The sequence below is a fragment of the Trachypithecus francoisi genome, unplaced genomic scaffold, assembly GCF_009764315.1.
Source record: "Trachypithecus francoisi isolate TF-2019V2 unplaced genomic scaffold, Tfra_2.0 Lachesis_group6, whole genome shotgun sequence".
Lineage (NCBI taxonomy): Eukaryota > Metazoa > Chordata > Mammalia > Primates > Cercopithecidae > Trachypithecus > Trachypithecus francoisi.
In genome coordinates, this window is record NW_022681471.1 from 50,075,435 (window position 1) to 50,099,965 (window position 24,531).

At 39.4% G+C, this 24,531-nt stretch overlaps 1 protein-coding gene across 3 annotated transcripts in view; it reads left to right on the plus strand.

Annotated features, from left to right (window-relative positions):
* Positions 1–17,016, plus strand: part of PCDH19 (protocadherin 19) — a 114,180-nt gene extending 97,164 nt beyond the window's left edge. For all 3 annotated transcript variants that reach the window (XM_033201543.1, XM_033201541.1, XM_033201542.1), the window contains one exon: positions 14,781–17,016. In XM_033201543.1, the coding sequence (XP_033057434.1) occupies positions 14,781–15,379 (599 nt within the window). In that variant the 3' untranslated portion in view covers positions 15,380–17,016. The remainder of the gene's footprint in view (positions 1–14,780) is intronic.
* The last annotated feature ends 7,515 nt before the right edge of the window (positions 17,017–24,531 follow it).

Sequence of the window (24,531 nt, forward strand, 5' to 3'; positions counted from 1 at the left end):
TGTCTACTCTTGCTTTCTGTGTTAGTCTTATGTGTGCCATCTTCACTATGTATTCTCCTAGAAGCTCATGACCATCATAAAAGTGGCTTCTTCACAAGCTGATGATCTGCTAGCAGTTTCCTTATTTTCCACGAAAGAGTGAAACCAAGTTGGAGATAACTTTAGGTTCAGAACTACTCTTTAAGTGTGATAGGCTCTGTGACTGGGCGCAGTGACTCTCTCCTGTAAACCCTGCTACTCCTGAGGCTGAAGTGGGAGGATCCTTTGAGTCCTGGATTTTGAGACCAGCCTGAGCAACATAGTGAGATTCTGCCTCTAATATATTTTTTAATTAGCCTGCAGTCCCAGCTACTTGGAAGACCGAGGCAGGAGAATTGTTGGAGTCCAGGAGTTGGAAGCTGCAATGAGCTTTGACTGCACTATTGCACTCCAGCCTGGGCAACAGAGTGAAACCTTGTCTCTAAAGACGTTTTATTTTATTTATTTATTTATTTATTTATTTATTTTTGTAAAGGCTCTGTCATCCTAGATGTATAACTGCATGTAGAATGTGCCTGACTTTTTAATCTACACCAAGTCAAATAACTGATTTGAACTCTTCACAGAAGTGACAAGATGTTGTAGGTATCCCACTAATACAGGTTTGAGGGACTTAATTCTGTGGGCATCTTCATATGAAACTTTCAAAAACGGTCCTATGTTGTTCAGAGTTGTAGTATCTCAGTGTTCTACCTTTTGGGGAATAGTTCATTGGCCTTCTGTGTCACCTCATATTTACTTATAAAGTTGCTTTTTCAAATGGTTTATAAGCACCTAGATGAAGTCCAGCACTTTGTCAGATTATTTTCTCCTTCACAGAAGCCAAAATACAAAGATTCCAGTCTAGTCAATCTCTGCTTATCTCAGTCACTGTCAGCACCTCTTATTTCTTAGTCTCAATTTTCCAGGCAGCCTTCTGCTTGATTTCCTTGCTCCCCATGTATCAGCACAAATGATTTATACTTATATACATCTTGAAATCTCTTCTTTATGGATTGAATTGAATTGAGCCCCAATACAAATGAAAACTCCAGGAACTGTTGTGATTGCCCAAATTGCAACTTGGATTTTATGACTGTATGCGCCACACTCTCATCTATCATAAATATTAAATTCTCAAGCACTTATACTTCAATATGTTTTAACTTTGTCTGTTTGACCAGCTCAGCACTAAAGATTCCATTGAAGATAATTCAATTGCTTTGAATTCTGAAAGGGGCATCTTTTTAATCTATTTTCATGTTGCACTGGGAGTTAAGTGAATTTCAGGTGCATAGCCTGTGAATGATGGGAGAGGCCTATGTGCCATTTGGCATCACAGAGGCCAAATATTGGGTGGCATTTGCTAACTGATGCTGATCTGTCAAATGATCTAGGACAAGGTTGGGGTTCATCAGTCTTTTTAGCCATTCTCCCTATCTCAAACTAAAACTAAACTTTGCAGAATTTCTGCTGTTTAGTCAGCCATACTGAAAATGCCAAGTTATGCTAATCAGGGCTGGCCTTTTTTCTTCTATCTTCTCTTTTGGTGACATCCCTTTGCCAGTCTCAGGAACTTTGTTCCCACACCCCATCCCCATCCTTCATCCTTCCTGAGGCATCTCCACATGCAGACATTTCTAGTGTTTTTAATCCCATCAAAACTCTCTTATCCTCGATACCCTCATTCAGGGCTCTGTTATGTAACCAAAAAAAATCTGGTAATCTCAGTTCGATAGTGGTGTCTCTTTAAAATTTTTTTTGAAATTTATTTTTTATTTTAATAGTTTTTGTGGAACAAGTGGTGTTTGGTTACATGAATAAGTTCTTAGTGGTGATTTCTGAGATTTTGGTGTACCTATCACCCAAGAAGTGTACACTCTACCCAATGTGCAGTCTTTTATCCCTCACCCTCCTCCCACCCTTTCCCCTGAATCTCCAAAGTCCATTGTATCATTCTTATGCCTTTGCGTCCTCATAGCTTAGCACCCGCTTATTAGCGAGAACACATAATGTTTGGTTTTCCATTCCCGAGTTGCTTCACTTAGAATAATAGTCTCCAATTCTATCCAGGTTGCTGCATATACCATTATTTTGTTCCTTTTTATGGCTGAGTAGTATTCCATGGTGGGTGGGTGTGTGTGTGTGCACGCGTGCGCGTGCACACACACATCACATTTTGTTTATTCACTCGTTGATTGATGGGCATTTGGGCTGGTTCCATATTTTTGCAATTGTGAATTGTGCTGCTATAACATGAGTATGCAAGTGCCTTTTCCATATAAGGACTTCTTTTCCTCTGGGCAGATACCTAGTAGTGGGATTGCTGGATCAAATAGATACACTTTTAGTTATTTAAGGAATGTCCACACTGTTTTCCATAGTGGTTATACTAGTTTACATACCCACCAACAGTGTAAAAATATTTCCTTTTCACTGAACATCCATGCCAACATTTGTTATTTTTTATTATGGCCATTCTTGCAGGAGTAAGGTGATATGGCATTGTGGTTTTGATTTGCATTTCCCCTATAATTAGTGATGTTGAGCATTTTTTCATATGTTTGTTGGCCATTTGTATATCTTCTTTTGAGAACTGTCTATTCATGTCCTTCGCCCACTTTTTGATGGGATTGTTTGTTTTTTTTCTTGCTGATTTGTCTGAGTTCCTTGTGGAGTCTGGATATTAGTCCTTTGTCAAATGTATAGATTATGAAGATTTTCTCCCTCTCTGTGGGTTGTCTGTTTACTCTGCTGATTATTTATTTTGCTGTGCAGAAGCTTTTTAGTTTAATTAAGTCCCATATATTTATCTTTGTTTTTGCTGTGTTTGCTTTTGGGTTCTTGGTCGTGAAGTCTTTGCCTAAGCCAATGTCCATAAGAGTTTTTCTGATGTTACCTTCTAGAATTTTTATGGTTTCAGGTCTTGGAATTAAGTCCTTGATCCACCTTGAGTTTATTTTTGTAGAAGATGAGAGATGAAGATCCAGTTTCATTCTTCTACGTGTGTCTTGTCAATGATCTCAGTACCATTTGTTGAATAGAGTGTCTTTCCCCTACTTTATGTTTTTGTTTGCTTTGTCGAAGATCAGTTGGCTGCATTTACCTTTATTCCTGGGTTCTCTATTCTGTTCCATTGGCCTATGTACTTATTTTTATAACAGTGTCATGCTGTTTTGGTGACTATCCCTTATATATAGTTTGAAGTCGGGTAATCTGAAGTCTCCAAATTTGTTCTTTTGTTGAGTCTTGTTTTGGCTGTGTGGGCTCTTTTTTGGTTCCATATGAATTTCAGGATTGTTTTTTCTAGTTCTGTGAAGAATAATGGTGGTGTTTTGATGGGAATTGCATTGAACTTGTAGATTGCTTTTGGCTGTGTGGTCATTTTCACAATATTGATTCTACCCCTCCATGAACATGGGATATGGTTCCGTTGGTTTGTGTCATCTATGATTTTTTTCAGCAGTGTTTTATAGTTTTCTTTGTAGGGGTTCTTTCACCTCCTTGCTTAAATATATTCCTTATTATTATTACTATTTTGCATCTGTTGTTAAAGGGATTGAGTTCTTGTTGATTCTCAGTGTGTCTGCTGTTGGTGTGTAGCTGTGCTACCGATTTGTGTACATTGATTTTGTATGCTGAAACTTTGCTGATTCATTTACCAGATCTAGGAGCTTTTTGGATGACTCGTTAGGGTTTTCTAGGTATACGATCATATCATCAGCAAACAGTGACAGTTTGATTTTCTCTTTACCAATTTAGATGCCCTTTATTTCTTTCTCTTGTGTGATTGCTTTGGCTAGGACTTCCAGTAATATGTTGAATAGAAGTGGTGAAAGTGGGCATCCTTGTCTTGTTTCAGTTCTCAGGGGGAATGCTTTCAACTTTTCCCCATTCAGTATAACGTTGGCTGTGGGTTTGACATAGACGGCTCTTGTTACCTTGACATATGTCTCTTCTGTGCTGATTTTGCTGAGGGTTTTAATCATAAAGGGATATTGGATTTTGTCAAATTATTTGTCTGCATCCATTGAGATGATCATGTGATTTTTGTTTTAAATTTTGTGTGATGTGTCACATTTATTGACTTGCATATGTTATACCATCCCTGCATCCCTGGTATGAATCCCACTTGATCATGGTGGATGATCTTTTTGATATGCTGTTGGATTCGGCCAGCTGGTATTTTGTTGAGGATTTTCGTGTCTGTGTTTATCAGGGATATTGGTCTGTAGCTTTCTTTTTTGGTTATGTCCTTTCCTGGTTTTGGTATTAGGACGATACTGGCTTCACAGAATGATTTAGGGAGGATTCCCTCTTTCTCTATCCTGTGGAATAGTGTTTATAGGGTTGGTACCAATTCTTCTTTGAATATCTGATTAAATTCAGCTATGAATCTGTCTGACTATTTTTGTTGACAATTATTACCATTTCAATCTCACTGCTCATTATTGGTCTGTTACGAGTTTCTATATCTTCCTGGTTTAATCTAGGAGAGTTGAATATTTCCAGGAATTTATCCATTTCCTCTGGGTTTTCTAGTTTATGCACATAATAAAGGTGTTCATAGTAGCCTTGAATAATCTTTTGTTTCCCTGTGGTATCAGTAATAATATCTCCCATTTTGTTTCTAATTGAGCTTATTTGGATCTTCTGTCTTCTTTTCTTGGTTAATCTTGATCAATCAGTTTTATTTAGTTTTTCCAAAGAACCAGGTTTTTGTTTCATTTATCTTTTGTATTATTTCTTTTGTTTCAATTTCATTTAGTACTGCTCTGATCTTGGTTATTTCTTTTCTTGTGCTGGGTTTGCATTTGGATTGTTCTTGTTTCTGCAGTTTCATGAGGTGTGACCTTAGATTGTCTATTTTTGCCTTTTCAGACTTTTTAATGTAGGCATTTAATGCTATGAACTTTCCTCTTAGCACTGCTTTTGCTGTATCCCAGAGGTTTGGATAGATTGTGTTACTATTATTATTCAGTTCAAATAATTTTTCAGTTTCCATCTTGGTTTCATTGTTGACCCAATGATAATTCAGGAGCAGGTTATTTAACTTCCATGTATTTGTATGGTTTTAAGGGTTCCTTTTAGAGTTGATTTCCAGTTTTTCCACTGTGATCTGAGAGTACTTGATATCATTTCGATTGTCTTAAATTTACAGAGACTTGTTTTGTGGCCTATCATATGGTCTGTCTTGGAGAATGTTCCATGTGCTGATGAATAGAATGTATATTCTGTAGTTGTTGGGCAGAATGTTCTGTAAATACCTGTTAAATCCATTTGCTGTAGGTTATAGTTTAAGTCCATTGTTTCTTTTTTTTTTTTTTGAGGCGGAGTCTCGCTCTGTCGCCCGGACTGGAGTGCAGTGGCCAGATCTCAGCTCACTGCAAGCTCCGCCTCCTGGGTTTCCGCCATTCTCCTGCCTCAGCCTCCCAAGTAGCTGGGACTACAGGCGCCCGCCACCTCGCCCGGCTAGTTTTTGTATTTTTAGTAGAGACGGGGTTTCACCGTATTAGCCAGGATGGTCTCGATCTCCTGACCTCGTGATCCGCCCGTCTCGGCCTCCCAAAGTGCTGGGATTACAGGCTTGAGCCACCGCGCCCGGCCAAGTCCATTGTTTCTTTGCTGGCTTTCTTTCTTGATGACCTGTCTAGTGCTGTCAGTGGACTATTAAAGTCCCCCACTATTATTGTGTTGCCATCTATCTTATTTCCTAGGTTTAGTAGTAATTATTTTATAAATTTGGAAGCTCCAGCGTTAAGTGCATATATATTTAGGATTGTGATATTTTCCTATTGGACTAATCCTTTTATCATTATGTAATGTCCTTTTTTGTCTTTTTTAACTGCTGTTGCTTTACAATTTGTCTGATATAAGAATAGCTATTCCTGCTCGCTTTTGGTGTCCATTTGCATGGAATATCTTTTTCTAACCCCTTTACCTTAAGCTTATGTGAGTCCGTATGTGTTAGTTGAGTCTTCTGAAGACAGCAGAAACGTGGTTGGTGAACTCTTATTCATTCTGCCATTCTGTATCTTTTAAGTGGAGCATTTAGGCCATTTACATTCAACATTAGTATTGAGATGTGAGGTACTATTCTATTCTTCATGCAATTTATTGCCTGAATACCTTTTTTTCATTGTGTTATTGTATATAGCTCCTGTGAGATTTATGCTTTAAGGAGGTTCTATTTTCATGTATTTCAAGGACTCGTTTCAATATTTAGAGCTCTTTTTAGCAGTTCATATAGTGCTGGCTTGGTAGTGGCAAATTCTCTCAGCATTTGTCTGGAAAAGACTGTATCTTTCCTTCATTTATTAAGCTTAGTTTCACTGGATAGAAAATTCTTGGCTGATAATTGTTTCATTTAAGGAGGCTAAAAATAGAACCCCAGTCCCTTATAGCTTGTAGGGTTTCTACTGAGAAATCTGCTATTATTCTGATAGGTTTTCCTTTATAGGTTACCTGATGCTTTTTGCCTCACAGCTCTTAAGATTCTTTTCTTTGTCTTGATTTCAGATAACCTAATGACTATGTGCCTAGGTGATGATCTTTCTGCAATGAATTTCCCAGGTGTTCTTTGAGCTCCTTGCATTTGGATGTCTAGATCTCTAGCAAGGCTGGGGAAGTTTTCCTCGATTATTCCCTCAAATATGTTTTCCAACCTTGTAGATTTCTCTTCTTCCTTGGGAACAGCCATTATTCTTTGGTTTGGATGCTTAACATAGTCTCAAACTTCTTGGAGGTTTTGTTCATTTTTTAAAATTCTTTTTTCTTTTTCTTTGACAGATTGGGTTAATTCAAAAACCTTGTCTTTGAGCTCTGAAGTTCTTTCTTCTATTGTTCAATTCTATTGCTGAGACTTTCCAGTGCATTTTGCATTTCTCTAAGTGTGTCCTTGATTTCCAGAAGTTGTGATTATTTTTTGTTTATGCTATCTATTTCACTGAAGACTTTTCCTTTCATATCTTATCTTGTGTCATGGTTTTGACTTATTTAAGTTGGACTTCACCTTTTTTCTGGAGCCGCTTTGATTGGCTTAATAATCGACCTTCTGAATTTTTTTTTTCTGGCAATTCAGAGATTTCTCCTTGGTTGGATCCATTGCTAGTGAGCTAGTGTAATCTTTTGGGGGTGTTAGAGAACCTTGTTTTGTCATATTACCAGAATAGTTTTTCTGGTTCCTCCTCATTTGTGTAGACTGTGTCAGAAGGAAGATCTAGGACTCAAGGGCTGCTGTTCACATTCTTTTGTCCCATGGGGTGCTCCCTTGATGTAGTGTTCTCCCCCTTCCCCTAGGGATGGGGATTCCTGAGAGCCGAACTGCAGTGATCGTAATTTCTCTTCTGGGTCTAGCCACCCAGTGGAGCTACCAGGCTATGGGCTGGTACTGGGGAGTGTCTGCAAAAAGTCCTGTGACATGATCTCTCTTCAGTCTTTCAGTCGTGGATATTGGCACCTGCTCCAGTGGAGGTAGCAGGAGAGTGAAGTGGACTCTGTGAGGGTCCTTGGCTGTATTTTTGTTTAGTGCACTGGTTTTGTGTTGGTTGGCCTCCAGCCAGGAGGTGATGCTTTCCAGAGTGTATCAGCTGCAGTACTGTAGTGTGGATGCTGGATCATCTTATTTTAACAGGCATTTTTAAATGCATGTATCCAGATTAGTGAAAAATGTGGAAATTTTTCTCCATGCTACAAGGGCTGGTTCTTAGATAGCACTTCTTTGGCATCTGTCAAGTAATACCACATCAGTGTTTTGAATGCCAATCAGTGCTGGCATCCTTTCCCTTCTGCCTGATGTCTGTCATTCCATAGTGTTGTAGGGGAGGGCGGCTAACAAGGAGGAGGCTAGGAAACAGGAGAACAAAAAGAAAGTTTTAGGGAGCAACCAAAAGTGGAGAAAATTGCTGAAAAAAAGGGAAGAAGGGAGTGAAAAAGAGACAAGTAGTTGTTTGTAGTGTAATTTCTGATGTACTTCTTGTCACTTAGAGTGACTACAGGATAGCTTGGTGTCATTGGTTCATGAGTGTCTACAAATATCTCAGCCGTCACTGGTGTTCCCTTGAATGTTTTACAGATGGAATATCATCTTTTTTTTTTTTTTGCTAAAATTTTACTTTAGAATATGACTGTAAACCCCCTGCAACATTACAGCCTGGGAGAGCTCTAGGAAGTTGTCATTATGCCCATATTGAATTTTTGCTAGATACATAACAGGTATTTTCCATATGATATCTAAACACTCAAATAAGCCCAATCCTCAAGATATCAATCATATCAAAACCAAAATAAAATGCCTAAAGCCTTGACAATATTTTATTTCCTTCATTCTTTCCTTCCTTCCTTCTTCCATTTCCTTCCTTTTCCTTTGAGCCCGTTGCTGCTCTGCTTGCCTTGTTAAGTTACAGAGATGGGATCACTAATAGTGCAGGAGAGAGCACTATTAACTATTGTTAGGATAGAAAACTTGCAGATGTATGGCAAATGTATTTTCAACTGGATGTTAGAGGGTACTAGATCTCTCTAACATCTGTATATAGTGTGCAAGAAACCACACAGAGGCTAAGAGGAAACTTAATGTTTCTCAAAAGTTCTAAATTTACTGCCTGTGACAAAGCTACATAGTTTACTTTGTAGGTTTCTGTAGTGTTTATGATAAAATAGTCATTTCCACTTTTAGGAGTTGCACAGTATCTGGGGTGGGACAGTATCTGGGGCGTTGACCAAGATTCTTCCTTCCTTCTGTGCATTTTTCATTCAATTAAATTGAACTATTATCGATAGTTTAATTGACAGCTCTGTGCTGGACGCTTTGCTAGGTTGAGATAGATATGTAATCTTTGCTCATCTAGAGCTTAAAAGGTGGCAGAAAATATAGACATTAAGCAAGTACAGTTGTCTCTTGGCATCCATGGAGGATTGGTTCCAGGACTCCTGAGGATACGAAAATCTGTGCATGCTCAAGTCCTGCAGTTTGCCCTGGGGAATCTGGTGGAACCTGTGGATAAATGAAAAGTTGACCCTACAAATCTGAGGGTTTTGCATCCCACAGATGTTGTATTTTCTATTCACATGTTGCGACAGATGCAGAACCTGCAGATACAGAGGGCTGACCATATTTATTTTTAAAAATCTACCTGTAAATGGACCCATGCAATTTCAAACCCATGTTGTTCAAGGGCCAACTGTAATTACGCATGTGATGAATGTCATAAAAGGGAAGTGCTATGAGATCTACCTTAGTCTAAAGGATTACAGAAGGACTCCCTGGGGAAGTAAAATTTAAATGGAGATTTCAGGGATAATGTATTAATCATGAATTGTGTTTAACTGCTAGTAATAAAGACACCCCTCTCCTACTAAAGAAAATAAATCAATGCCTTAAATAAGAGAGATTTATTTTTCCTCTTATTAAAGAAGTTCAAGTCTGGTGAGGGTAGCTCTACAGTATCTTTAATAACCCAAGGTCCTTATACCTTTCTATTCTGCCACCCACAGGCACATGGCTTCTATCTTCATGGTTGCCTCATGGTAGTAAGACGAATGTTGCAGCCCCAGTCATTATGTCTCCATTCCAGACAGGACAAAGCAGGAAGGAATAAAGACAAAATAGTCTCCTACCTATGTCAACTCTCCCCTTTTAAGGAATTTTCTTAATATCTTGCTTTGTAACATTGGTCCAATCTTATGTTACATGGCCACCCTTGTCTACAAGGGAGCTATGAAATGTAGTTTCTTTTAGCTGAGCACATTGCCATCCCTAACAGAAATGGGGCTTTGTTTCTATTTAACAAAAACAGATAAAGATATTTGGCAGGTAATTAGTTATCTCTGCTTCATCGAGTAGGTGTTAGATAGGTCAAGGGTGCGTGGTGGACTTCTCAACAGTTATGTTTCCTTGATTAGGCACATGTGACCAATTTTAACACCACTAAACTTCTTCATAATTATTGCCATAATCTCTTCCATTATATCTCACAAAAAAAATGGCCCTTCTTTGGTTACAGATTGTCTTGTTCATGAGGTGATGCAGAATAAGCTAAGTAGATGTATAAGAGTACAATTCAGGAAGCTTTTCTGATATGCACATCACTTGCTTGCTGGTTCTATTACTGCTGCCACTTAGAAGTAGCCAACTACTTGAGCTCTCAGGAACTGGAACTCACTCTAACTTTTTTCTTTCTGCTTCATTGATTGCAGATTATTTCTGAAGAAGAAACATATTGCTCTTGTAACTGTAACCTTGAACTATTTTAGTGTTGGATTTTTGTCTGTGATCATTAGGATCTTTGAGTTAATACACCCAAACTCTGAATCACAGTAAAGAACTGCCAGCATTATCGAACACATCCATTGTGACTAGATATCTATACAAGCCCAGCAGAGCCTCTTAGCTCATCTATCCCACCAGGACTTTGAAAGTTTTAGCAAAGCCTGAAATGATGTTTTCATCATTTTCTTTTATTACTTTGGTGGGGACCATGGGTAGGCTCTTTCTAGTGTGGAAGTACATTGTTTGCCCACATCTGAGGAGACGGCAGTTTCATATCCTGAGGAGAGTAGTAATTGCTGCATAAAATTTTGCTATTATCTGCACAAAATAACATATTCTGGTCTTTTTCTATTTGAATTACTTCCTTAATCCATCATGAGTTAGTCATTACTGCCTTACTGCCTCTTTTGCCTCTTGTACCCTGACAAGACTGATGCTTTAATTTTTTTTTTTTTTGCCAGGGGTTTTGGGATTCTCTCACCAAGTTTCCTGATGACAAATTGTGACCCCCAAATACTTATTACCATGTGGATTGAAGAAACTTTCACTTTTTTCTGTATTTTTTTGTGGTCTAAAATAACCAGATTTGTTTTGAACTAAGGAGTTCTCTGGTCTCAAGATCTGTGTTCCTCTTCCAAATTTATGCACTCTCTTTTTCTTGTTTGTTTTGCAAATCCTAGGGACAACTTCAGAAGCAGGGAAAACCAATTTACAAATTCATTAGTCAACCCTAATCATGATTATGTTTAAAGACACCTGCCTTCATTCATCTATACATGAATTTCCACAACTATATGTGGATTTTACAATGCCACATTTTGCTTTGCCTAGGTTCAGGTCAGAACTTTCAGATAAAAATGTAGCAAAGTATCAAGTCACAAATAGGCTCATAAGAAGAATCTTAGCAGGAAATTAGTGAATTGTTAGCCCACCTCTCTATGTAAGCTGGAACCAGCACCTTGACAGTTTGTGATGCTACAAAATGGTTCTTCTCTAGTCTCATAACTCCCTTCCCAGCCACTATACTACATGAGGGCTGGCACATAATCTTTTTAAGTCCTATACAGTTACAGAAGTAGTCTTTTTTATTTTTATTTTTTTACATCTGGTCTGTCTTCATTGCTATATTTAAGGGGCTTTGTATTGTGACTTTCTCACATTTACTATACAATTTCTTTACTAAACTGAAATTTTGATTTTTGAAAGGTAATTCATCTGCAGTATATTTATGAATGTAAATTACCCTGTGCTGGGCAGAGATGCTCTTCCTGCCTGTCTATATTAACCATTTTTATTTCATATATAAAGTGGCTATAAACATATTTAAGCTAAGTTAGACTTCATTGTAACTGTATAGACAAAAATGTGACAAAATATCTGAAACACAAAAAGAAGAAACAGCAACTCAGTGCCCTTGGTAAGGACTTAAAAAAATATATAGGTATCAGATCCAAGCCAAGGATGAGACATTGTGAGTAAAAGAGTCTCTTAGATTCAAGTCTTCACTTGCATGAGGTAAGGGCAGTGCATATAAGTTTACATAAGTAATCTGAGAAAACTGCATATGAGTCCAGCTCACATGGAGCTGAGGTAGGCTCAGTGAGCTTGGTGGGGAAGCTTAGACTGATTGCATTGTTGGGTGTGTCCTGAGTTAGTTTACGTTTCCCTTTTCCCAACAGTGATTGTTTCATTTAGACAGTGGGTCAGCTGAAGGCAAGTACTGTCTATGCAGAGAAGCCTCAGAGAAGACTGAATTCCCTGCTCTGGTCTTCCTAGATTTATTAGATCTTGGAGGTGTGTGTCTCTGGGCTCTCTATTCTCCCTCCCTGTATTCTGGGATCCAAGTCTCCTCATGCTGTTCATTTGCGGCAGGCTAGTACAGGGAAGGAGCACCGTACTCGGATTCAGGATGACACATGGGTGGCATTCTCCTATTGAATGGTGTTGGAAAAAACTGAACCTCAAAATTAGAGGACAGTCACTTCATATTAAAAAACTCAAAGAAATGTTGAGCTTCATGTTGAGGACATTGGGCAGATTCTACTAAATTGTACTTCACTACTGTTCTGCTTTAGAAGTGTGAGCAAGTGGTATGAAATATCAGTCTTAATCTTGGCTGGGATTTTCTTTTCTTAGTTGGTCATATGTCCATGGTTTCAGGGCTCAAGGGTTAGGTCTTTATGCTTTTATGCCTTTCAGTTAGGGACAAAAAGGACAGAGATCTTATAGCCTTCTGGACATTTTTTGCTGGCTTCCAGGGATTTTTACTCTGATTTGTAGAACTGGAAATAATTTATTGAACTTTTCCCTCACCTGCAGCTGCTTACTCTCTCTACCCTGAAACACTCTCACTAATTTTTTAGAGGTATTATTTGGAAAGTTACCAGATAGGCCTCGGAAGAGATGAAAAGGCAAACACAGCTTACTGGGAAACCCTAAAGATGTGACTTCCGTTCTTCCTAAGGGATCTTGGGACCTCCTGTGGAAAGCACTATATTTGGAGGAAACTGATTAAAAGTAGATCAACTAACTCTTCCACTCATACTGTTTAGTCTACACAAAGTACTTCTCAAGTATATCCCAAAATGCTTCCCTTACTTTCATATTTTCTGCCTCCCAGGTACATGCATGTTGAATGATAATAGGGTATCAGATGGCAACACAGAGAGTTTGCAGGGAAGGAGCAGAGAAAGGGCCTTGACCTTTCATTTTGCAGAAGTGGCCATGCAGCCTGATGTGGAACTGTGCTGGAGTTTGCAGAAACATTGTCCTATCTATGTGGAAGGCACTTTCCCTGTTTGTGATGTTGTTCATTTGTTACTTGGTTCCACTGTGCAAAATTCTGAGTGTTTCGTTCCCCAGCACTGAAAGGGGGATGGAAGTGCCCATCTTAAAGATAAATTGGCAAATTATGTCCAGGTACACTGAAGAGATCTTGTCTTTAGTTTGCTTTTAAGTAGCTTAAATGAGGTCAAGGGCCATGCCCAGAATTGTGTTGAAAGCTGGATTTAGCTTGGATTAGGTCCTTGATATTTAACAGGCTTCTAATGTCTTTCCTCCAAATAATGAAGTGTACAGCCAATTCAACCATTATTCCTTGAGCCCTCTGCCTTGTGCCCCTTCACCAAAGAACCTTTGATGAATGAGGCATAGCAGTACCTTGCTTTGCTATGCCATTTACTCTTTAAAAACAATGAAGAAGCAAACAAGAAAACACCAAAATATAGAAATACAGGTATACAAGGAAGGTGTGTTATATCCAGACTGATGCCAAGTAAGACTCTGAATTGCAGACATCTTCCCCCTGCAAAAAATCAGTCACAGCATAAATATATATATTCTATATACATATGTGTATATATATTTTTTTCTGTGAATGTTAAGCTGCTCATATTTTGATGTATTGTGCAATGTGATGAAAATTTTCATTAGGTCATCTTAATGAAAATTCTTGCAAGAATGTAACATAAATATAAATAGATCTGGAAAACTGAGGCTATAAAACAAACATTGAGATGAACAGTTTTCCAGTGACAGGCAGAAGTTAACCCTGGGTCCATGCCTTGGTAAAGCCTGTGTAGTAAGCCTCTCTGAGAGCCAAATTGAAACTTTAACCTTAGTGAACCTGACCTGGAAAGATAAATCTGTGTCTCCCCAATAATTATGAATTGTAACTGCTGAGATCTTCCAGGATGGAGTTAAAATAATCCACGAAAGACTTCTTTAAGAAATATTTCTCTAACAAAACTGCAGATAAGAAAGATAAGAGAGATGGCTAGTTGGGTCTAATTAACAATGCCCAACATGTGACTGATGTTTGCATAGGGCCAATTGAAGCTTATGGGTCAGCTGGAAAGAAGGGATCTCAGTTTATTCCTTCTGATGGGAAATCAAGTCATGGAAGTGGCATAGTGAGGAGATTGGCCGGTGGGACTGGTCGTCAAAAAGAAGGGGTGTGATTGGGCTTTCACAGAGAGTAGGATATCAATCTAAACTTAAATTAAGCGCTGTGTATCAGTGATGGGTAGAGTGGAAGGGTGTTTGGCAGTGCCGTTGTTCAAAAATATGGCCAAGGCTTCTTAAATATACTGACTGTTGGATTCCCTTCCCTGCCTCCACTCTCTCATCTGCTGAATCCAGTTTTAAACACAGGTGATTTTTAGCAGGAGCTGTTGATTAAAATGCTGACTCTCAGCACCTTGACACTCCAGATGAACTTTAGAATATATATGTGTTTTCATCATAATGTGTTTCCCTTTAGGTTTTTTGTTTTGTCAGTAGTGGGAACCTTAAAAAGGATGTACATAGAGGGAGATCTACAGCCTTTTAAAAATCCAATTCTTCACACTTGTCCCAAAAGGCAATAAAGGACTACCTAAAAGTGCCATTTCCCAGAAGGGCCTGTGGATATCTAAGAAACCAGAGCACTAGGGAGTAACAATGATTCCTGGGAAAAGCTGATGAAATTGATATTTTCTTTTTTTCCAAACAGATCAGAATGAAGGATTTCATTGCCGGGAAGAATGCCGGATTCTTGGCCACTCTGACAGGTGCTGGATGCCCCGGAACCCCATGCCCATCCGTTCCAAGTCCCCTGAGCATGTGAGGAACATCATCGCGCTGTCCATTGAAGCTACTGCTGCTGATGTTGAGGCTTATGACGACTGCGGCCCCACCAAACGGACTTTCGCAACCTTTGGGAAAGATGTCAGCGACCACCCGGCTGAGGAGAGGCCCACCCTGAAAGGCAAGAGGACTGTCGATGTGACCATCTGCAGCCCCAAGGTCAGCAGCGTTATCCGGGAGGCAGGCAATGGCTGTGAGGCGATTAGCCCTGTCACCTCCCCTCTCCACCTCAAGAGCCCTCTGCCCACCAAGCCTTCCGTGTCTTACACCATTGCCCTGGCTCCCCCGGCCCGTGATCTGGAGCAGTATGTCAACAACGTCAACAATGGCCCTACTCGTCCCTCTGAAGCTGAGCCCCGTGGAGCTGACAGCGAGAAAGTCATGCACGAGGTCAACCCCATTCTGAAGGAAGGTCGCGACAAAGAGTCCCCTGGTGTGAAGCGTCTGAAGGATATCGTTCTCTAAACCAGTCTCCGGGAAGAAGAGAAAGAAACCACACTGGCTAGTGAAGAAGCAGGAGCTTCTTGTTTTAATTGCTCACCAATGGTTGGTTCTTGAGTGGCTATATTTCAGAGCTTTTCCTAAATGTATTGTTTATAGGTGACTATCATTCCGTGACAATCCCTTGTTTCAACAGGCAGCAGGGGTGTTCAGTTGGAGCAAATTAGCTTTGGCTTGAGTTGTTCATGGGGCCTTGATGTTGGGGAAACAGAGACAAATTCAGTTGTGAAAAGTATTATGTATTAAGTGTTTGAATTTATATATTTTTCTATGTCAAAATTATGATATAAATTACCATTGTTTGTGGAGGATTACATTTAAAAAAGCAAAAAGTGAAAAAAAAAAAAGCTCTGGACACCTTTAATAAGCTCGCCACTGTTTTTTGTAGTGTAGACAAGTTAATGGTCATTTATTGTGTACTATTCATTGATTCAGTGATGTGAAATTGAGCCCCCAAAAGGTTGTTTCTGAAGCTCGAGTACTTCCCAATGCCGCTACTTTGCTGTGGACACCCCTGCTTTAAAAACCCTTTTGCTAGCTGTGCTATTGTTGTATTTGATATTGCAAATTGCTATGTGTGTGGTGATGGCAAAAGGCTTTTAAAGGTTGGTGTTTTCTTTTTCTTAAAAAAATAATAAAACTACAGACAAAAACAGTGCAAACAACGGAGACAGCAAATGAATGAGCAACACCACGCATATAGATTGAGTACTTGGAGAATACTCACGTTTTTTAACTCATGTAGTGATTGCTCACCACTTTGCAAAGTATTTTTCCTGCCTTTCGGTGGTCTGCCCAGGTCCATGATAGATCATTGCAGAAAGTCATTTTTGGATAGGCTGCTATCTAATTTGCAGTTGTCAGAAATACTGTGCTGAAAGTTTTATGACATCCATCTTTTAAATTTTCAGGCCCTGAACAGGAAAGTTGCTCCTGAAGTTATGTTTCCAGGCTTAGAAATTCCCTCTCTCCAATCATCTAAAACTGAAGATGACTGAATCTATTTTAAGATCTAAATTAGCATCTCTTCAGACACACACTTCCTGATTCAGTGTTTCCCAATCATGATTAGAATTAGACTGCAAAGCACGTCATGGGCTGGAATTGAGAACTCCATGTTGCTCTGTATCTTAGGCTTATACATAGGGATAGAGTAAGCAGTACAAAGTGTACATTTTGGAAAAGACAGGTAACAGGTAACAGCATCGCTAATCCCATTACTGTGCCTTCTAAACGGAGACACTCAGACACTTGAACTCGTCTTTTTATGACTAATACTTTTTTGATTAAAAATGTGAACAAGAAAATATTAAAATAAAAATCCTTTAGATTTAGCCAACCCTTTTTGCTGTAGGCTAGGAATATACCCTTTTTAAATTAAACTGTACATCCTTTTTCTTCTGTTTTAACATTCCTCTAACTCCCCCATTTATCTTTTGTCTGTTAATATTCACTAGCCAACGTAGTATTTTTGCAGCCTAAGAGTTCATTATTTAAAAATAAACTAAAGAAATATGTCACCTTTGTTCTGCCTTGGTCTTAAGAGAGTTGTTTCTAGAGAAACAAGTTTTATGGTTCTGTTTTCATTTGTTTCATTTTTTGAAATTCAAGAGTACACAGAGAGAAGGCCTAGAGGTTAGAGCACTAGAATGCAAAAGAGGATTTATTTTCTTAAGTTTAGGTAGATAAGTCAGCTCTTTTGAATGTTTTACTTATTTTTGCCTGAGTTCCTAGCTTTACACATTACTAGGAGTATTTTCTTTTATGGGAGGGAGAAGGGTTTTGAGGGAGGGGGTGGGTAAGGCAGTAGGGATGGGGTTAGGTAGGGGAGAACGTTTCTGAAAAAGAACTTATAATGAAGCTACAAATCCATCCTTATTTCTTATTCAGTGCTGAATACTACCTCATGCAAAATATTGGTGTGGCTGCAAATTTCCTTCTGAAACTGACACAATTAAGGATGAATTACCATAACATCTTCATTTTTCCTCATTTCATTGCCTCTCATACAGTTTTCTCCCTCTGATTTATTTCATTTTGGTAGTGGATTTTGAATTAAGTATTTATTTCTCTTTGCAACTGACTATTTGATTAACACATTAAAAATTTTTTTAAAAATTCCCCTTTAAGTTATGATGGCTGCCTGTATAGAATTTAGACTGTTTCTCACCCTGATCCATCCTGATATTATGTTATTAGCTGCCATTTCAAGGTCACTTTGAAGTCAGACTTCACAGTTTTCCACAGGTGTATTTCTTGCTATGCTCAGTGGGAAAGAGGGAGCAGAAAAGATTGTGGAAAGTGGGAACATTAATTGTCATGTGGCTGTTGAGCCAGAGAAGCCACTGGCTGCCATGCCTCTTACCAACCAAGTTTTAAATGGTTAGAGTGGCATTGGCATTGATTTTGCTTTTCTCTTGGGTTTTCTTCATTTCTTTTCATAATTCATCTTCACGTTATAGATCCATCCTTCTTCCCTATCCAAATACTTTGTTCTCAGTGGGCAGTCAGATTTGTTTTGGCTTCCAAATCTCACTGAGCATGTTCAGAGAATTCCTCTCATTAAGAAATTGTCCTCTCAGAAGCACAAGTGCATACTAGGAGGGCTTTGTAAACTAAACTGGTTTTGAAGGCAGGCTGTACCTGCAAATAGGCATTCTGAGCAAGGATCCTAAATTTCCCTTTGGCTCATGGATCCCCACTCCCCCGCCCCCCGCCCCACCTTCTCCTTTTTGGCATGTCTGGTGAAAAGCTACAAGGTCCACAGGGCCAAATGTTCTTCCTTTTCGTTCTCTAAACATGTTGCACATGTAAACTCAAGGGAGTGATTTTGGTTCCTAAGTCTTAGGCAGTTCTATTCCGTTTATTCTGATGTCCCTTTTAAGGAGGAGTTGGTGTTGAAGTGTGACATACTTTAATGATAACTGCTTTGGCAATTCCCCAGACAGGTAAACTTCTTCATCCAAAATAAGGGGTTTGGTTTACATTGATTGCTTTCCTCCAAATATGGGGATATACAATATAACAAAGGAGAAGGGGACAATGCCATGTGGAATCCCTTTTTTCTTTTCCCTTTAGGGACTAATCTGTGAACCTGTTCAGAATTAAACTTACCATCCCTTTGATCCTCTTAAAGCCAGTAGAGTAAATTATGGCCCACCTTATTGCTGAAATAGATAATGGGCCCCCAAAGGATCCTGCAGTTTCTGTAGAGCAGTGGTTCTCAAGTGTAGTTCCTGGATCTGCAGCAACAACATTACTTGGGGACTTGTTAGAAGTGCTAATTCTCTATCCCCACCTAGACCAATTGAATAAAAAATTCTGGGGGTGGGGTCCAAAAATACTTATGAATCAGATGCCCATTAAAGGTTGAGGGCTTATTAAAGCACAGGTTGATAGTTCCCTGAGTTTTCAGTTCAGTTGGTCTGGGGTGGGGTCTGCATTTTTGCATATGTAAAAATTCCCAGATGATACTGATGCAGCTGATCCAGGGACCATACTTCGAGTACCACTTCTGTAGTGGAAACCTGCCTGATAGAGCTAATTGCACCTAAGGTGTTCATTTAGACAAATTTGTTCACTTAGTGATCCACTGATCTCTAATCAAAAATATTTTTAAAAAATACAATTTAAGTCTCTGAAAATTGGAACCTACCAGAGTATCATCTTGATAGTGTTACTTCAGCATATGACTGACTGATTTTATGAAGGGAGTTTAGCTGACTTTTCCCTATAGCCCTATCATATTAAAAAAAGCAAAACAAAAGTGGTCCACTTGAAGCAGCAAGGACAAAGGGCAATTTAGGGAGAGGCAGGGTGAAGGGGATAGCTCGATTGGGCATCCAGCGTGGAAAAGGATTATTATTGTACATAATAGCAGTTCTGGCTGGAATTCCAATCCACTTTCTGGGGATCATTTTGATGTTGAATGTTCCCCCAAAGCATTCTGACAAGTTTGGTCCACTTGGCTCTTTACCCCAGGTAGGAAGACCCTTATTGACTTTGAAAAACTGGCATAAATGAGCTTAAGAAATCCATTGTATACAGTCCTAGTGTTTGCCTTCTTGGTAAAATTACATTTAAGGATGTCATTTCATGAGTCAAAATGTATCTGCTGACACTGAAGTGTATTGAGATGTTGTTCTTTAGTTTAAGTATGTAACAAAGTAATATTCAAAGGGGATGTGTGGGGGTGGGGCTGGGACCGGGTGGCTTTATATTGATAATGAAATATTCCAGAGCAAAACACATTGTCCTAATGAAGTTGTTGCAGCTCTCTTTGTTTTCTTGTGCCGCTGGAATTGGCCCGTGGGTCACTTGTTGTGCAAAAGTGAATTAATTTCAAATAGGAATCATATTGCTTTTGTGAAACAAAGAAAATTTACCACCTTGTCTGATATATAGATTGGAAGGCGCTCTTGGTAAAGAAAAACCCACAAACACCTGATCTTGATTGGAAAGCATTGTAGGTCATTAGGGAAAACTGATGATGCTGACTGTTGATCCAGCTGTGTTGGCGATTCAAGATGACCTTGTTACTAACTGAAAGTTGCTGTCAACCTTAGCAAACAAACCAGCTAACACCATTACAGCACTGGTTAAGTAGATTTTTACTGGCACTGGCTGGCGTTCAGCTGAGGAAGGCTAGGATACAGACTTTAATGACCAAGAGCCAGACTAGCTCAAGCTAGAAATCAGCAACAAATACCTCCTTGTGCTATTTGAATGCTAAGGTATTAGTTGCAAAAGGCTTACGCCTTCGCTCCTCTAGTGAGGGGAATGAGCCTGATGACACTATTACTGTTTACCTGTCAAACCAGGGTGGAAATTTAGAGGGATGCAAGTACAGTATGTCTCATTAAGCAGTCTCTGTTGCTGATTATATGAAGATGAAATTGTTGTATATGCTGATCTGTATGTTATGTACATTTTCACAGTGATTGAATCGTTGTAAAAAGAAAAAAGACAAAAAAGAATCACCACTGTCTATTTTATGAAGATGATAAAGCAGCTTTATTAAATTATTACAGTTATGTTTCAAATGGTATTATCTGCCACATTGTTTCCTTTTATCTGGTGGTTCTCTGTTTCCCCCTTTAAATGTGTTTTCTCTGCTTCAAAAATTTAATGCATTTTAGTATTAAAGGCTATTATGGAAAAATTATTGAGTGTCTGGTGGACTGTGTTTCAGAGAGTGTTTGTTGGCTCGCGGGAAGCGACTCTTAGACCTAAGAGGTCACCAGTCCTTAGTGGAGTCATTGATGTTCAGACCCCAAGGGATCCTTTTGCCTTTTCCATTTCACAGCATTCACGACCTCCAACTAAGGGGGGGGTGGGTGGGCTCTTCCTCCAGCAGGTTCCAGCTATTTCCTGAGCACCTCCTCTCCTTCCTACCCCAGTGAATACTGTTGCCTGAGGAGGGAGACCCAAACATATCTGGAATGGTAAAGACTTTCCTGGATGGTACTTCAAACAAGAGTGCTAAAGCTGTTCTTTAAAATAAATCATTTCAGGGTAACTTCACAGTGAGACTTCTCTGAAGAATTAATTTTAAAAAAGGTGAGAAATAGTAGAGGCTGACAGCAGGGGAAAAGAGAGTTTAAAACAAAGATGACCTGGCTGCCCCTTTGATGCCTTCAGGTTTGAAAGTGAAGCAACAGGAGAGGCTCTGACTTTGCACAGAACAAGGCTGCAGAGAAAACCCTGACAAGCTTTCTTTATCCAAGCCATTATTCTCTGGGACTTAGCACTTGGACTGTAAGTATTCATTCTGCCTGCGACTGGCAGAAAAAAAAAATCAAGAGTAGAGGAAAAACAGGAGCATGGCAGAACATTTCCAAATAGTGCCATTAGTGGTTAAAGGCTAAATTGCTTCAGCATGACCTAGTCTCTCCGGACAATTAAAAATGATCTCAAGGAAATCTACTGTCTCCCTGGATCTCCATCTTCCTATTATCTCTATCCACCTGTATTAAATTGAGATTGCATCTTACTCTCCAGAATTAGCCCTAAAGTCACAGCAATAGCCAGCAATTTGGTACTGTAGTTTAACAGGTGTTGCATCAGAATGCAAGCACAGACATGCTGGGACACATGGAGTCACACATTACTGATGTATGTACAGATGTTCACGCAGACTCCCAGATGTTCATAAAGGCATATTGGAAGGAGGCTGCTCTGTGACTGACTTGGAGCACATTAAGTCATAGGAGGCTATATGAGTGCTTCTGAGTTAGTTCACACCAAAAACACAAAGAAAATGTTTCTTTGACCACATTTCAACTACCTTTTTTTCAGGGGGAGGGACTGGAAAGGAAATGGCAACTCCATCCTAAAATAAGATCCTCCAAGGAATGAGCAAGAGAAAATAAAGTCTCACACGATGAAGGGCATTTACATATGCAACACAGGCATATCCAAGGTCATTGACAACACCAGTAACTCTGCCTAAGTGTGGGTGAGTGGCAAGATTATAGGCATAACCTCAAATCGATTCAAATTTATAAAACAAAACAAAATACATTATTAAAACTATCCAAAGTGCTTGTGACATATTTTATATATGTCACTGACATGCTGTGTGTGAAGTCAACAAACCATGATGGGAATTGATATGTAAGAGGGCATTCTCCAACAGGAGATGATAGCTGCTCCAGAGACAAAGATACGAGTAACCATTTTTATTATTTTGGTTTGGGGGTATAGACGTGCCTTAGAGAGGTATACCTTGAATGCACTGCCACCACTTGTAAAGGGGTGGAACTCTTATCTCGAGAACAAAATTCTCTAGGATGGGAGCAGAGAGGTATTCCTTGAGAGTCTCAGGTCTTAACCTTTCTACACGTTGACAAATAACCTGCTTATACATATCTGACACTTCCATCCATTTACCATTTTTTGGTGGGCAACTCATTTAACACGGACATTCAAGACCCGGGCAGAGTGGGGAGTGCTAGGGCTTAAGGTACTAAGACTTTTCATGAGCACTTACTATGTGCAAGACACTTTACAAACATTATCCCATTTTATCCTTACAGCAACTTATGTAGTAAATACTGATATCTCCATTTTATATACAAATAAATTGAGACTCAGAGAGCTTAGGGGATTTTGCCCAGGGCCACATGAACACTAAATGACAGAGCTATGATTCAAATCCATGTTTGTCTACTTAGGAATTACTATTCTTTTCAATTACTCTTAAGGGATCAGCAACCAACATGATAAGTTCTTCCTGGCTAGAGTCGTAATAGTGGGTGCTAATGTCTTAAAGCATTTATCCATCCTGGAGGACATGTTGACATTTTAACTGAGATCTTTGGGAAACCAATGTCATGGCCCAAAGAAGTGATTGCAGCATTGGGATTTTCAGGCTAGGGTGCTTTTGATCAGCCTCCTAGGCATGTTCCTACTCCTTCTCTACCGAGTGCCTTCCTTTCAAGTTGCATTAGTCATGCATGGCAGGACTGTGACTCCTTTTAGAGTCTGTGCACTCTAGCTAGTCAACAGCCCTTGAAATGAAGGTCTGGTAACCCTATATTCATCTGTCCCTCTGGGTTTCAAGCAATCTGTCAAGGATGTATTCATGTGTGTTACAGGTCAGCACAGTTGGAGTCAATCCCAGTATATGTTAGCAACAGGTCTTGGCTACTTTTTTAGACCCAGAAAGTTAGTTGAGGGGGAGGGAGGTTGATGGCTAAGGCAAGGTTATAGTGGTAGTGGGTAGGGGAGGCATGTTTGAAAAAGAAATTGAAACCCCAGGCCACTGTGAGGAAAGAGATCAGAGGGTGGAACAATCAGCTGGGAAATGTGGCTGAATCAGCTGTAAGCACTGGGCCATCAGAAGCCTAGGGATTGGTTTTTATGCTTGCCTCATAGTGCAAGTGGAGTTGAAGAGGTGTTGATAGGCCCCCAAAGGACCTTTATCTGGCCCTTCTAAGTTAGCAAGGGATCTGACATGGAGCTAAACTAAGAAGTGAGGTCAGATTTAAAAAAAAAAAAAATGGGAAGGGAGGGGAGGAATGATCCCAACTACATGCATAAAGTCTCTCGTAATGAGTAGACCAGCTTCTCCAAAGGAGGCCTCTATATAGAGAGGCTAAATACCAAGCCATTTAAAATATTTTGTTGTTGAAGTTTTCCTAATTTGCCTCAGTGGCCCAGCACTTCTCAGTCTGGGATATAGTTCCCAGGGTTTTGGATGTCAGAGCTGAGTTAAATGCAATGGTAAACACTGAGATGCTTTGCCAGTGCCATTCTAGCATTCTTTTTTTCCCTTTTAGCAGAAAAATAGGGATATTGTCAGAGACCAAGACAATCAACACTCAGGAACTTTTCCAAAAATGTCTGATAAACTTTCTTTATTCCCACTGCTACCACAGTGGCCCAGGCCTCAGCATCCCTCATCTGGATGATGGAAATAGTCTCCTAATCTGTCTCTTACTCACCTTGCCTCTCTTTATCACATTCTTTATACTGTAGCCAGAGGGATCTTGCTAAAACACAACACTGGTTAAATCACAACTCAGCTCAGAACCCAACAATGGTTTCTCTTAAGATGAAATCCAATCCCTTAACATAGACTACAAGAGTGATTTTCAATTTTTTGTTTGCTTTCCATACTAAGAAATGCATTTTGCATCTCAATTCAGTGTCACATGCTCATAACTGAAACGAACATTTCACAAACAATACTTATCCTTACTACCTGAAAGGCACTGATATATTCTATTTAATTCTGAATGCCAAGGGTCAGCAAACTTTTTGTGCAAAGGACCAGATAATAAATACTGTAGGCTTTGTGAACCATATGGTATCTGTTGCAACTACTAAATTTTAGCATTGGAGAAGCACACACAAATACTTTTGCTTACAACTCAGGGACTTTTGCATCCCTCAGACAAAGATTCCCTGGTTTACAGAATGCAGAGCACTGTACCCTCCACCCCAGGTAGTAAGTGCTCCAACTAGAGACATTTCAGTATCACACAATGCCACAATCACAGGCCCAAATCATGACTAGTTCCACACCAATGTCCCCTTTAAATATTATACCTCTTATTTTTGGAAGTCAAACTCGCTATTTGCCAATGATATGATTGTATACCTAGAAAACC